At 47.3% G+C, this 13,165-nt stretch overlaps 1 protein-coding gene across 1 annotated transcript; it reads right to left on the reverse strand.

The window, feature by feature from the left end:
• Positions 1 to 228: 228 nt before the first annotated feature.
• On the reverse strand, positions 229 to 12,895 carry Htr5b (5-hydroxytryptamine (serotonin) receptor 5B). Its single transcript, NM_024395.2, is given in 2 exon segments — positions 229 to 1,375; positions 11,820 to 12,895. Coding segments are annotated over 2 exon segments (1,113 nt in total). The 5' UTR covers positions 12,597 to 12,895; the 3' UTR covers positions 229 to 1,039.
• Positions 12,896 to 13,165: the final 270 nt, after the last annotated feature.

Below are 13,165 nucleotides of genomic sequence, written 5' to 3' on the forward strand. Positions count from 1 at the left end.
CAAGTGAATCTGTGTTAGAGGTTGGCTTGGTCTACATGGTGAGTACCAGCCCAGCCAGAGCTACAAGGGAGACCCAGTGTCCAAAAAATAACAGCAAAAACAAAACAAGAAACCAGTAAGACATTTTAATACTAGACCACCAAGCCTCTTTGAGAGTCTGGTTCAGTCAATATTAATTACTGAACACAACACTATTTTTCTATTTTCAAAAATGTATTGTTTATTTTGTGTGCACATGGGGGAGAGGGCTGATGGCACATATCTGGAGGTCAGAGACAACTTGCAATCATTTTATTTCCTTCCATTACATGTATCTCAAAAGCAGGCCACCAGGCTTGGGGACAGGCGCCTTCATCTACTGAGCCATCTTTTTTTTTTTTTTTTTTTTTTTTTGGTTCTTTTTTTCGGAGCTGGGGACCGAACCCAGGGCCTTGCGCTCCCTAGGCAAGGGCTCTACCACTGAGCTAAATCCCCAACCCCCTCTACTGAGCCATCTTGACGACGTCTGTGTGGAACACTTTTTAACAAAGCTTCAGGCGAGGACATCTCTTCCTAAACTGAGAATCATTGCCTTGTGGAGGTCCTGTGTGAGGCTAAGAAAGGTAAAGTGCTCTGATGGATAAGGGGTAGAGGAGAGGCTATGTCAAGGAGTCAGTCTCAGGAGAGCCCCAAGAGACCCTCACTGAGGGACATAGTACTAACGCAAAAGCAAATCAACTCTGCCACATGTGGAGTCTGACAAATGAGCAATAATACCTAAAATACACCCGGAAAGGGTTTGGCGGGGTTCCTGCCTGGTGCAGAAATGTAGCACAATTCACTAGCAATGTCTGTCACGACGCGTAGAAGGCATGGATGTATTTGCCAAACCGTTGTCTACCTTCGTGAGAACTCAACATTCCAGGCCCTACGGTGTGATTTCTGGAGTGTCGTTAGGGGGGTGTGGGCGGCGGGGAGAAGCCCCCAGGTCTCTGGTGAAATGAGGACGGCAGATCCCCTTTCTCTTCCCCGGTCTTCCTTTTTATCTCCCCAGCCCTGCTTATCTCTGCTTAGTAAAGAGGCTCTTGAAGGCATTGTTGTAGTTCTTATTAAAGGCCGTGTAGATTAAGGGATTGAAGAACGAATTTGAATAGCCAAGCCACAGGAATATGCTTTTCCAGATGGGTGGCAGGCTGCAGGCGCAGAGCGGGCTGACGAGCTCCGTCAGGAAGAAGGGGATCCAGCACAGCACAAACACACCGATCAAGATCCCCACCATCATGGCGGCTCGCTTCTCCTTCTGCTCCCGCCAGGAGTCTCCACTTGTCTGGAAGGCCACTGTCGCTCTGCAACGCGCGGTGAATACCGTCTCAGACTCCTGAGGTGCTTCCTTTGCCTGGAAACAAAGGAAATATGGAATTAACAGAATGGGAATAAGCTGAACTGAGGAAAAAACGTCAGCAGCGATTCTCAGTTCTGTCGGAGAATTCGGGTCACAAGGCTCAGGTGCTGTTTGAAAGATAGAACACAGTGAATCCAAATGACTCATATACACGGCTGAGGGGAACAGGCAGCCACAAGCAGGAACCAGTGCACAAGGGCAGAAAATTGTAATTGTGACTGGCAAGGTGCCGGAAGCTCAGTGTGGACATATCTGGATGCTAAAATCTCCAGATGTGGCTGTGCATTTAGTAATGTGTTTACTATGCAAGAGGGGGACCAGAGTTGATCCCCAGAACCCGTCTGAAAATCCCAGGCATATTCTTGTGATGGGGAGTACTGGGAAGGCGGAGACAGGAGGATCTCTGTGAGCTCCAGGGTCATTGAGAGACCCTGTCTCATCATCATCTTCATCATCAACAACAACAACAAAAGTGAAGAGGACAGGGGTGGGGGTGGTGGCTCAGCAGATCAGAGATCATGGCTCAGTAGTACAATCATGAAGATTATAGTTTATATCCTAGCATCCTATGTGTGCCGCAACATCAGAGCTGATGGGGTGGAGACACAAGGATTGCTGAGCCTATTGGCTTCCAGCCCAGCTGGAAGGTTCAGGGAGGTCCTTAAACAGATAGAAGAGATAGATTGTGTTAGAGGATGCCTGATACCCTCACCTTGCATCTACACCCAGGCACGGGTACACATGCTTCCACACAGACATACACACACATCCACCACTTTAAGAAACAAGGTAGAAAGTGACTATGGAAGATACCTAACACCAACCTTTGGCCTCCACACATACATGGGCACACACACAAACAAACCAGATTGCCACAGGAGGAAAGAAGAGAAGGAAGTGGGGACAAACCAAAAGGCCACAGGAGAACTCACTCAGGGAAGGAAGTGGGCAGTGGAACACACACTTCTAGAAGTTTGCACGGTCAGGAATTCTTCACTATGGGTGAAGCAAACAGTGTGAGGGGATCAGTTCATGCTTCCTACAGGTGATAGGAAGATCTGTTTTGGAAACCCATCAGATCATTTTGTTGTTCCGAGCAAAGCTTAGCATCAGGAGAAATCTAATATACCTCGGAGAAGATAAATATTAAACTCAAACACTCTTTAACCTTACAGTCCCACATGAGGAGAGGTGAGACCAGTAGTAAGCACACGTGAAGTTTAGAGTCCAGGATGTTGACCCCAAATAAGTTTTATGTAGGATCTGGAACTTGAACTCAGATCCTCACCCTTGCACAGTGTCCCAGTTTGCTTTTCTGTTGCTGTGATAAGCCAGCCTCGCAAAAAGCAGCTTGAGGAGGGAAGGATTTATTTCGCCTACACCTCCATGTTAACTGTCAATCCCTAAGTCAGGGCAGGAACACAACAGGAACTGGAGAAGAATGAGGCTTACTAATACAGCCAAGGCCTCCTTGCCTAGGGATGGTGTTGCCCACAGTGGGCTGGATCCTCCAACATCAATCACCAATCAAGACAGTCTCTCACAGGAATGACCGCAGACCAATGATACTGAGACATCTCTTTATAGGAGTTCCCTCTTCCTAGGTGACTCTAGGTTTGGGTCTAGGTGACGAAGGGTATCCAGCTTGTACAACAAGCACTTTGCCCACTTAGCCATCTCCCCGGGTTCTGCTTCTCCTTTAATGACCATGGAATCAGTAATGATGTCCACTTTTTCACCTCTGAAATTAATTACCAACTTTTTTTCCTTAACCTTTCTAGAATTTTACTTTTTGACCGATCACTTTTTTTTAAAAAAAGGCCTTAAGATTTATTGATTTTCTCCATTGATTTCTAGCTTGTTTTATTTCTATTCTGACTCTTCCTTTAGAATGTCCTCTTCCTATCTTGCTTCCTAAGGTAGAAATTTGCATAATCAGTATTGAAGGAGAACCACAAACTTGGAGGATTAGCGTTACTCAACCTCAAAGCATACTGAAGGGCCTGATCTATGGCTCAGTGGTTAAGGGAGATTGCTGCTCTTCCAGAGATCCGGAGTTCAGTTCCAGCACCATGTCAAGCACCTCATAATTACCTGTAGGTCCAGTTACAGGGGGTCTGATGCCCTGTTCTGGCCTTAGTGATACCGGCACACACATACATATAGTTACACAGAGATGTGTCATACACATAAATAAAGTAAATCTTTTAAAAAATACTATAAGGCTTGAGTAACCAAGAGTATGTTTTGTTGGCAGACCATAGAAATACAGTAGATCAATAGAACATGGAGAGCCCAACCATATATATATATATATATATATATATATATATATATATATACATATATATATATATATACATATATATATATATATATTGTGTGTGTGTGTGTGTGTGTGTGTGCATGTTGGTTTAGTTTGTCAATTGTCTACAATTACTTGGGAAGAGAATCTCAATGAGGGATTGTCTAGACAACATTGTCCTTTAGGCATGTCTGTGAGTGACTGTCCTTATGACATTAAATAACATGGGAAGACCCATCACACTTCAGGCAGTACTAGGCTTCAGTCCTGGACTGTGTGAGAGTAGAAAAGGTGAGCAACGTAGTAGCAGGCATGCACTCCTTCATTTCTCTCTGCTCTTGATTGTAGATGTGACATGACCAATTGTTTTAGGTTCCTATTCTCTTGATTTCCCACATTATGATGTACTGGAACCCAGAATTGGAAGCTAAAATAAACTCTTTCTCTTTAAGTTTTACTTATTTATCATGTACACAGTGTTCTGCCTGCATGTGTGCCTGCCTGCAGGTCAGAAGAGAGCACCAGATCTCATTATAGATGAGGTTCCTGGGAATTGAACTCAGGCCCACTGGAAGAGCAGCTACGCTTCCATCCCTTTGTCTCTCCATCCCTCCAAAGTGGTAGCCCATCTATGAGGCAGGCTAGTGAAAGTCTACTGCCTCACCAAGGCTTCAAGGAAGATGAGCACTGGATACCTGTTCCATGTCCAGAGAAGCCCCCCACATACATCCACCCATTCCCTATTTATGGTGGAGACTGGGACCGGAATCGGAGCCACCAATGGAGCAGACACAGTCCTGGCCCTTACGAAGTCTTCTCTAGAAAGCCAGACAGTCTGTCCACATTAACATTGCAATATATCGTATAATTGCTATGGTAAATGGATTCCTTATAAATAATGTATTGATTCTGCTTTGCCTAGATTAAAAAACAAACTCTAAATGCCTTTGCATCATAAATTAGTTACTAGATGGGGGAGATGACTCAGTGGATAAAGCACTTGTCACACAAGTTCAGATTCCTAACACCCATGTAGATGCTGGCCAGGCATGACAACCCATCTGTAGTCCCAGCAAGGGAGATGGAGAAAGCAGATCCCTTGAGCAAGTTGGCTAGCTAGACTGACTAAATCAGCAAGCTCTAGGTTCAAATGAGAGACCCTGCCTCACTATATACAGTTGAGAATAGTCAACCAAGACACTCAACATCAACTCCTGCCTTCCACATTCACAGGCACACCATGCATGTGCACCCACACTTGTAAACTAGCAAATATACCCATGCTTACACATATATACAGGCAAAGTAATAATAATTAGCTACCATTTCTGCATATTCTCTCTGTATCTCTCTCTCTCTCTCTCTCTCTCTCTCTCTCTCTCTCTCTCTCTCACACACACACACACACACCTCTTGCTTGCCTCTTAAGTTACTAGTCCTCAAAGACCTCTCCTATGATCCTCTGAATGCATCCATGACTCCCTGTATTAAGACTTTACTTTCCCCTTTTATAGCCAGCAATGTGTGTGATGTCTGAAATAGAAGAAGGAACTATATCTTCTTAATACAGGAGCTACCAAGCATCAGCACCTGCTCCCTGGAAGTACCCAGGAAATAGCTGCTTAACCAATGGCTTGGTGTCATAGCATGACTGCTGGCTGGCATCCACCTCTCTCTTTTTGGAAGATGCAAAGGTGACAGGCTGCCAAGCAATAACTGTTTCCAGCTCTTCTCCTAGACCCGCCTGGGAACAACTATCAGAACCACCACAGGACTAAGGGCGTTGGACTCTGTTCTCAGTCCACCCCCTCTAACTTGGAGTAGCACCCCTAAGGATAAGCACCAAAGGGTTTCCAGGAGGGCTGGCTTTTCTGTCAGAATTTATCTCAGGCCTACCTTCAGACGCTACCTCCCGCTCACTCTTCCCAACGTCCCTACCTCAGTTTGTTTGGAACACACTAAATCAGCCTAAACATGGCTTCGTGAAAATCTGGCCAAAAGAAGAGGCTTTTCCTTTGGCAGTGTACAGCCCAACATCCACTCCACAGGTCACCTGAAGAGACACTATAAAGGGGCAAATAACTCCGGCAGTAAAACAGTCTCCAGGATGCTAGGGAAATAGTTCAGCTGGGAAAGGCCTTGCCATGCCAGTGAGAGGATCTGAGTCCAAGCTCCTAAATTCACCTCTTTAAAGAAAACAAAGGAGAAGGAAGGAAGGAAGGAAGGAAGGAAGGAAGGAAGGAAGGAAGGAAGGAAGGAAGGGGCCCATAAGTACATAGCTTGTACTTATGATTTCAGTGAGAGGGAGGAGGAGATGTGAATCCAAAGAGACCTTGTCTCAAAGTCTAAGAAACATCCCACACAGGAATCTCTTTCTCCTTGGATTGCAAGCACATATATTCTGAAGAGCCAGCTGAGAGCCACCCCATCTATAATGAGCTGTTCCAACTTTCCCCAGTGTCCAGCAGTGGGATGCATGGCAGCCTTCCCTTTCAAAGAGACCTGCTGGTTGTAATGGCACCTTCCTTTCCTCCCACCTCTTGAGAGGCAGGGGCAGGTCGATCTCTGTGAGTCTGAAGACAGCCTGGTCTACACAGAGTTCGGGGCCAGGCAGAGCTATACCATGAAACCCTGTGGGAGAAGGGGAGCAGAGCTCTTGCCTGAGAAGCCCAAGGCTATGTATTCACTCCTCAGCTTGGAGGGCAGGGGACAAAACTACAAAAAGGACCAAAACGAAAATCAAGGCCACTAGGAGAGACAAGACGGGTCCATGGCATAGCACAGGCCAACATCAGTAGCACAAAGGTCTAAGGAGTAAGCAGCTGTATGCTGAAATCCTGCAGGTAAAGCTTAACCATCTCTTTAGAGGGGACAGCGTCCACTCCACACAACACGGAGGGAGGAAGAAAATGGTCGCCCTTCCCCGCCTCCTCCCACTCAGGAAGTGCCTATCAGTGGGCACTTTTCCAGCCATCTTCCTTCTATTCTAGAGAACCTCACAGGCACTCCGGTCTGTCCACTGTAGAATAGGAAGTGTAAGAAATGAACGGGGTGAGTTAAGTTCACAGAGGTCCAGAGGGAAGGGAAGTAGAAAGCACAGGTCTACTGATTAAATCCATTCATTTAAAACAGACCAGCTCTACCAGGGAAGCATTGAGCCTGGTCTTCCCTTGCACTATCAAAATGTGTGTTCAGAAGCTCGGTTCTCACAGCTTTCCCTCCTGAGCACAGCACAGTCGCCGCCTCCCCACCCCCCCCCACACACACACAGAGGAGGCTGGAAGGGAAGCAAACTGCGACCTCTAAAGAAGAAAGGACTGGGGTTGTAACCCAGTGGTAAAGTTTGACTGGCACACAGGAGGCTCTAGGTTCAGTGGTGAGCATTACTCACTTAAACAAAACACCACTAACTCATCCTCACATGATCACAGTATCACAAGATCAAACCTGTGTGATCTTACAGGACCGGAAGCTCTACTGCGAAGCCCCGAAAATCCAAAATGCCCCCAAGTCTCAAACTTCTTGAACATCAACAAGACACCAGCAGCAGAAAGGTCCACTCCTGACTGTAGACAGGCTAAACACAATACATTAAATGAAGTTTCAGCTACATCATGTTCTTTCATGGGTTTTTGCACTGACCTGGAGCTAGCCAAGCAGGCTATGCTGGCCAGCAAGTGAATCCCAGGGATCCACCCATCTCCGTCTCCCGGTCCCCAGGATTACAAGTGAACACAACTACCCTCAGTCACATTTTCCATGACTCTGGGGCCCAACTCAGCCCATTCTTCTGATGAAGACAGTTTATTAACTGACGAGCCTCCTAACCTCTGGAGCAGCTATTTCCACCAAAGATGCCAGACCAAGGCTTGGAACACCCAAGGCTTTGTCTGCTCTGCAACAGCCAAACTCCAAATTTCATCCCAAAATATCACCTTCTGTAGCACAGAGGATGCCTATCATGTCTGACAACCCCAAAGAGGAAGTTTTCTCAGTTGTTCCTTGTGTGAAGAAGAAATTGTGCAAACAAGGACATTTTCTTGTAAAATAAAAACAGAACACAGTTGGCTTGATATAAATGAACCATCATCTAAGTGTGGTAAAATACATACACATATCCACACACACACATACCACAAGCACACACACACACACATACCACATGAACACATACACACATACACACTCAAATACACATACACACATATACTCACACACATGCATACATACACACACACATACCACATGCACACACACACATACCACATGAACACATACACATGCATACATACACACACATACCACATGCACACACACATACCACATGCACACACACATACTACATGAACACATACAGACACATACACACACTCAAATACACATATACACATATACTTATACACATGCATATATTTGCACACACATACATACGCACATAAATAGACAGCTTGGCTAAACTCTTGGGTAAGGTACCGTGTTATAATTCTAATGTTTAGGTGTGTTTTGCTGTTGAGGCTGAGAGTTTTGTAGCTCTGCAAACCTAAAGACCCACTGAGGTTAATGCTTAGAAAGGGACAGAGTAAGGAAGTACATTCACCGAGGTTGGATTCCATTCATGTTTCAGCTTTAGTTTCATCTTGTCCTGGACAGGGGGAGATATTTCTAGTTTGGTCAGTAATGTACCTGGGTCCTGTGGATCCTTGGGATAAAATGCCCCGACCCCCGACCAGGCACACACACACACACACACACACACACACACACACACACACACACACACACGACCTTAGGAAAGAAAACTATGACTCCAGGCTCCTGTCCATCATAGTACAGAAGTCACAGTGGCAGGAGCTTGAAGTGACTAGTCACATCATATCCACAGTCCAGAGCAAGGAGAGATAAATGAACGCAAGCCTGACTGCTGGCTTTCCTCTCGTATACAGTTCAGGACCCCTGTCTAGGAAATGGGGCCGGCAAACATGAGCTGGATCTTCTGACATCAATTAACTTCATTGAGACAATCACAAGAAGACATGTCATGGGCCAACCTGATCTAGACAATTTCACAACGAAGACTCTCTTTCTATGTCATTCTAAGTCATTTCGAAGTAGAAAGTTAAAAACCAACCATCAGCTAGATGTGGCGATGCGCACCTTTAATCTCAGCTCTTAACAGGTAGAGACAGGCAGATCTCTGTGAGTTCAAGGCCAACCTGGTGTACATAGAGTTCCAGGACAACCAGAGCTGCTACACAGAGAGACCCTGTCTCAAGATAGATGATAGATAGATAGATAGATAGATAGATAGATAGATAGATAGATAGATAGATAGATAAACTATCATGTGTTATTTTTCTGTTTTCCCTGACCAAATATCTCACAAGATCCACTTGAGGGAGAAAGGTTTCTTATGGTTCTCAGACACAGTCTGTCCTGGTCACACTGCATCCCAGTCAAGAAGCAGAACATGGGAGAAAAGTAGCGCTGGGAGATCAGGGGCCATGTCAGGTGATCCATTTCTTCTCGGTAGCTCTGCCTCTTAGCAGATTTCATAGCCTTCTCAAACAGCATCCCCAGAAGGGGACCAGGTGTTAGAGCATAGGAGCCAATGGCAGACATCTCACTTTCAAACCATGAAAGGGAATAATGCTCTTCACTTTAAACGTCGAGACCCAGAGTGGAAGAAGGTTTTCCCCAGACCCTACTGCTAAAGAGTAACTCAGCACAGGGCTAGCCCTGCCAGCTGGGGTTCTTTCTCCCCATCACAGGTTGAATAGCCAGCCAGCTGACCCTCACCTCTTCCTATCTCCTGTCTAAATGGGTTGCGTCTGAAGTGAACTGTAAGATCTGTGGATAACGCTGAGTAGCAGTGTGCTTGCCTGGCTTGTACAAGGTCCTGGGTTTGATCTCCACCATTGCAAAACCAAACCTAAATTTAAAAAAGTTGATAATAATGAGTGCTTCTTCTACCAAAATGAAGAGTAAAGTCAGGGTCAGCAAGTCTTCCAGGCATCCATTCCGCTGTGATTTTCCTAGGTGCATAACTGGATTGATGGAGCTATTAAAAGTCAACCATGTCCCTGCAATCAGACAGAGAGGCTGTAATCACCCCAGGCATTTCCGAGGGACCTTTCAAAGAACATCATTAATTCTGAATAAAGCTCTCCTTTCCAGCACTTTCCAATTATAGACTTGACATTCCTGTTTTGTGTTAAAAAGAATTCCTCTGCCATTTAATTAAACTGAAATGAGTCTACTTTAAAAAAGCTCATGCACTCGTCTGGCAGCCTAGTATCCGAGCTGACTTGGGAAAGTGAAACAAACAACAGTTTGTTAATTCTGACTCCTTTCCTGGTCTGCACGTTGTATTTGTGTGTGCGCACATGGGGGTGTGTGCTCTCTATCACAGCTTTTGAGGCAGGGTCTCTCTCTAAACACGCAGCCCCTTGATTCGGCTAGACCGACAGGCTATTGAGACATCCTTTCCTCAGTCGCCCGTCAGAAGCCAGGGCCATGTAGATATCTTCATGTTCTTCAGTTGGTGAGGTCTTCATCCGGGCCTTTTACAGTAGCACCTACGACTCCGGGTGTGATTCCGTTGGCAGAATGTTTATCCAACATGCAGAAAGCTGTAGGTTTCATTCCCAGAACTGCACAAAGCGGGCATGGCGAAGCTGCCTCTGATTTCCACACTTTCAGAGGTGAAGGGAGAAGAATCAGAAGTTCAAGGTCATCCTTATTACTCGGAAGTTTCCTGTCAGTTTGCAATACCCGAGACTCTGCTTTGAAAATTAAATAAGTAGTGACCAACTTGTTTAAAGATGAGAAAAAGGAGACACACAGGTATTAATGCAGTTGGAACTACAACCCAGTTTCTTTCCTAAATCTCAGGATACATTTCTGGGATTGGGCTAAATAAACAAAACAAAACAACAACAACAAAAAAAAAAACCAAAAACAAAAAAAAAGGGAATGAGTGAAAATGGAGTTTTTGCTTTAAACACACACACACACACACACACACACACACACACACAGAGAGAGAGAGAGAGAGAGAGACAGAGACAGAGACAGAGACAGAGAGAGACAGAGAGAGACACAGAGACAGGAGATGGAGAAACAGAGAGACAGACAAAGACAGAGAGGGGGGGGGGGCTTCTCTAGAGTTTTAGAATCTGGTCCTGGACTGTGAAGTATTGCCTGGAGTCAATGGCAATAAAGAGCGAAAGCTACAGGAGTTTCTTTACTCGTATTAAAGTAAATGGCATTGCGGGGCATTTGGTCAGTCTGGTCTAGCAGGGACCAAGAAGTTGGCAGCTCCAGACCGGATGTGGGCAGAACCACTCCGGAATCTAAGCAATGATGACTGCTGCTAAGTGTGTGTGTGTGTGTGTGTGTGTGTGTGTGTGTGTGTGTGTAACATTTACTCGTGTGTGCTCCATGTGGAGGTCAGAGGACAAGTCTCAGGGATGGAACTCGGGCTGTCAGCCATCTTGCCTGCCTAAGACCAGCTAATTAGATATGACTTGATCACTCTCAAAAAAGACGGGCTGGGGATGTAGCTGAGTCTGTCCGCTGAGTTGCCTCCCCTGCAGGAAACCTTGACTTCCACCCCCTTCTTCTCCCCCATTGCCTTCAAGGATGCATATCTGAAATCCTCCACTTGGTTGGTGGAGGCCAGGGGATTAGAAGTCCAAGGTTATACAAGGTTATACTACATAAAAAGTCCAGTCTGGGCCTCATGAGACCCTGCCTCAAAACACTGCGCGCGCGCGCGCGCGCGCGCACACACACACACACACACACACACACACACACACACACACACACACACACACACACGAGGTTTGGAGGCTCCAGCATTAGTCCTCACGTACAAGTGAAGAAAATCATTTTCACAGGTGCACATCCTGCAGGTAGGGTGTTTCTCTAGAAGTGCAAGCAATAAGCCATCCCATGTGCTCCAGAGCAGCAGATGGCCTTCTCCTCCCCCGCTCCAGATGCGACATTTCCCCTCCTCCCTTACGCTCCAATATCCAAACTCCGTTCCACTCTTCCATTTTCGAAATCTCTTCCTTTCTAGGACCCACCACCGCCACCTCCATTGAGAAATCCACTAACAGTCTCTGTTACCTGCGTGGTGGCGGGCAGGGGCACTACCGCCCGCCGTCTGCGGCCGAATCGAAACTTGGCGGCTTTGTATATCTTCCAGTAGACGAAGAGCACCACGGCCAGAGGCACGTAGAAAGCTCCGCAGGTGGAGAAGACGGCGTACGAAGGCTCCTGGCTCACCTGGCAACGCTGCAGCCGAGCATCGTAGGCTTCGCCCCAGCCAAAGAGCAGCGGGGCGAGCGCGATGAGGGCGGACAGTGCCCAGGTGATCGCGATCATAAGTGCTGAAGCGCGGCGCCGGGTGCGCAGCGTGTACTGCAGGTGGCGCGTGATAGTCCAGTAGCGATCCAGGGCGATGGCCGCCACGTTCCAGATGCTGGCTGTGCAGCACAACACGTCGAAGGAGATCCACACGTGGCACAGACTCCTGCCCAGCTGCCAACGTCGCCCAGCCGACAACTCGCTCACCAGGCTCAGTGGCATCACCAGAGCCGCCACCAGGACGTCCGAGACGGCGGTCGAGGCTACCAAGTTATGTGGCACACGGTGGAAGGCGCGGACGCGCAGGATAGTCACCAGAACTAGCAGATTCCATAAGAAAGTGGCAGCGATCAGCAACACCAGTAGAGTTACCACGAGTACGGTGAAGGCAGAGAAGGGCGGCTCGCGGCCGGACAAGATGAGCCCCCCTGGGGTGGATCCCATGCTTCTGCCGGAACTTGGGCTGTCACTGCAGCTCTCGGGTCCCGGAGGAAAGGCAATGCCAGGGGTGGCGCCTGAGAGGTTAGAGACTTCCATTGTTCAGGGACTCGGGCTCTCTGGCAGATGTGCCCGTGATTGCATGAACTGTGGTTAGGTGGCGAGGCAGGAGGGGCACTGCGCGAGCCCAGCAACACAAAAAGAAGTCTAAGCCGCGCCACCTTTGTTCTTTTTCCAAACTGTAGGCGCTTCTTTTTTGAGGTTTTCGTAGACCCTTTTTTCCAGTTGAGACTCCTTAGTCTAGCTTTGTCCAGCGCATCAACCTCTCCCAGTCTCTTTGTGGTCTTCAGAGTAACCAACCGCCTGCAGAACTGGGGACTGATGCCTGCACACTGGGATAGCTCAAAAGAGACCTCCCCTGGTTGGTTGCTGGAACCAAGGGGCTCCTCGTGTGGGCTGAAGTGGGCGGAGGAGTTTTGGAACCGCCACCAATAGGAACTGTAGCTGTAGCGCTGTACCAGCGGTCTCCCGCCTCCGAGGGAGCAGCGGTCGCCTCAGGGAAAAGTTGCTAACATCCTGTTGGAATTCCGTAGCTACCACCTCCGCACATCCCTCCTGTAGGCTTGGTGACTGTTAGACACTGAAGGCTTTGGGCTCCCAGTCAAAGG

Source organism: Rattus norvegicus, chromosome 13, assembly GCF_021556685.1.
Source record: "Rattus norvegicus strain SHRSP/BbbUtx chromosome 13, alternate assembly SHRSP_T2T, whole genome shotgun sequence".
NCBI classification, from domain to species: domain Eukaryota; kingdom Metazoa; phylum Chordata; class Mammalia; order Rodentia; family Muridae; genus Rattus; species Rattus norvegicus.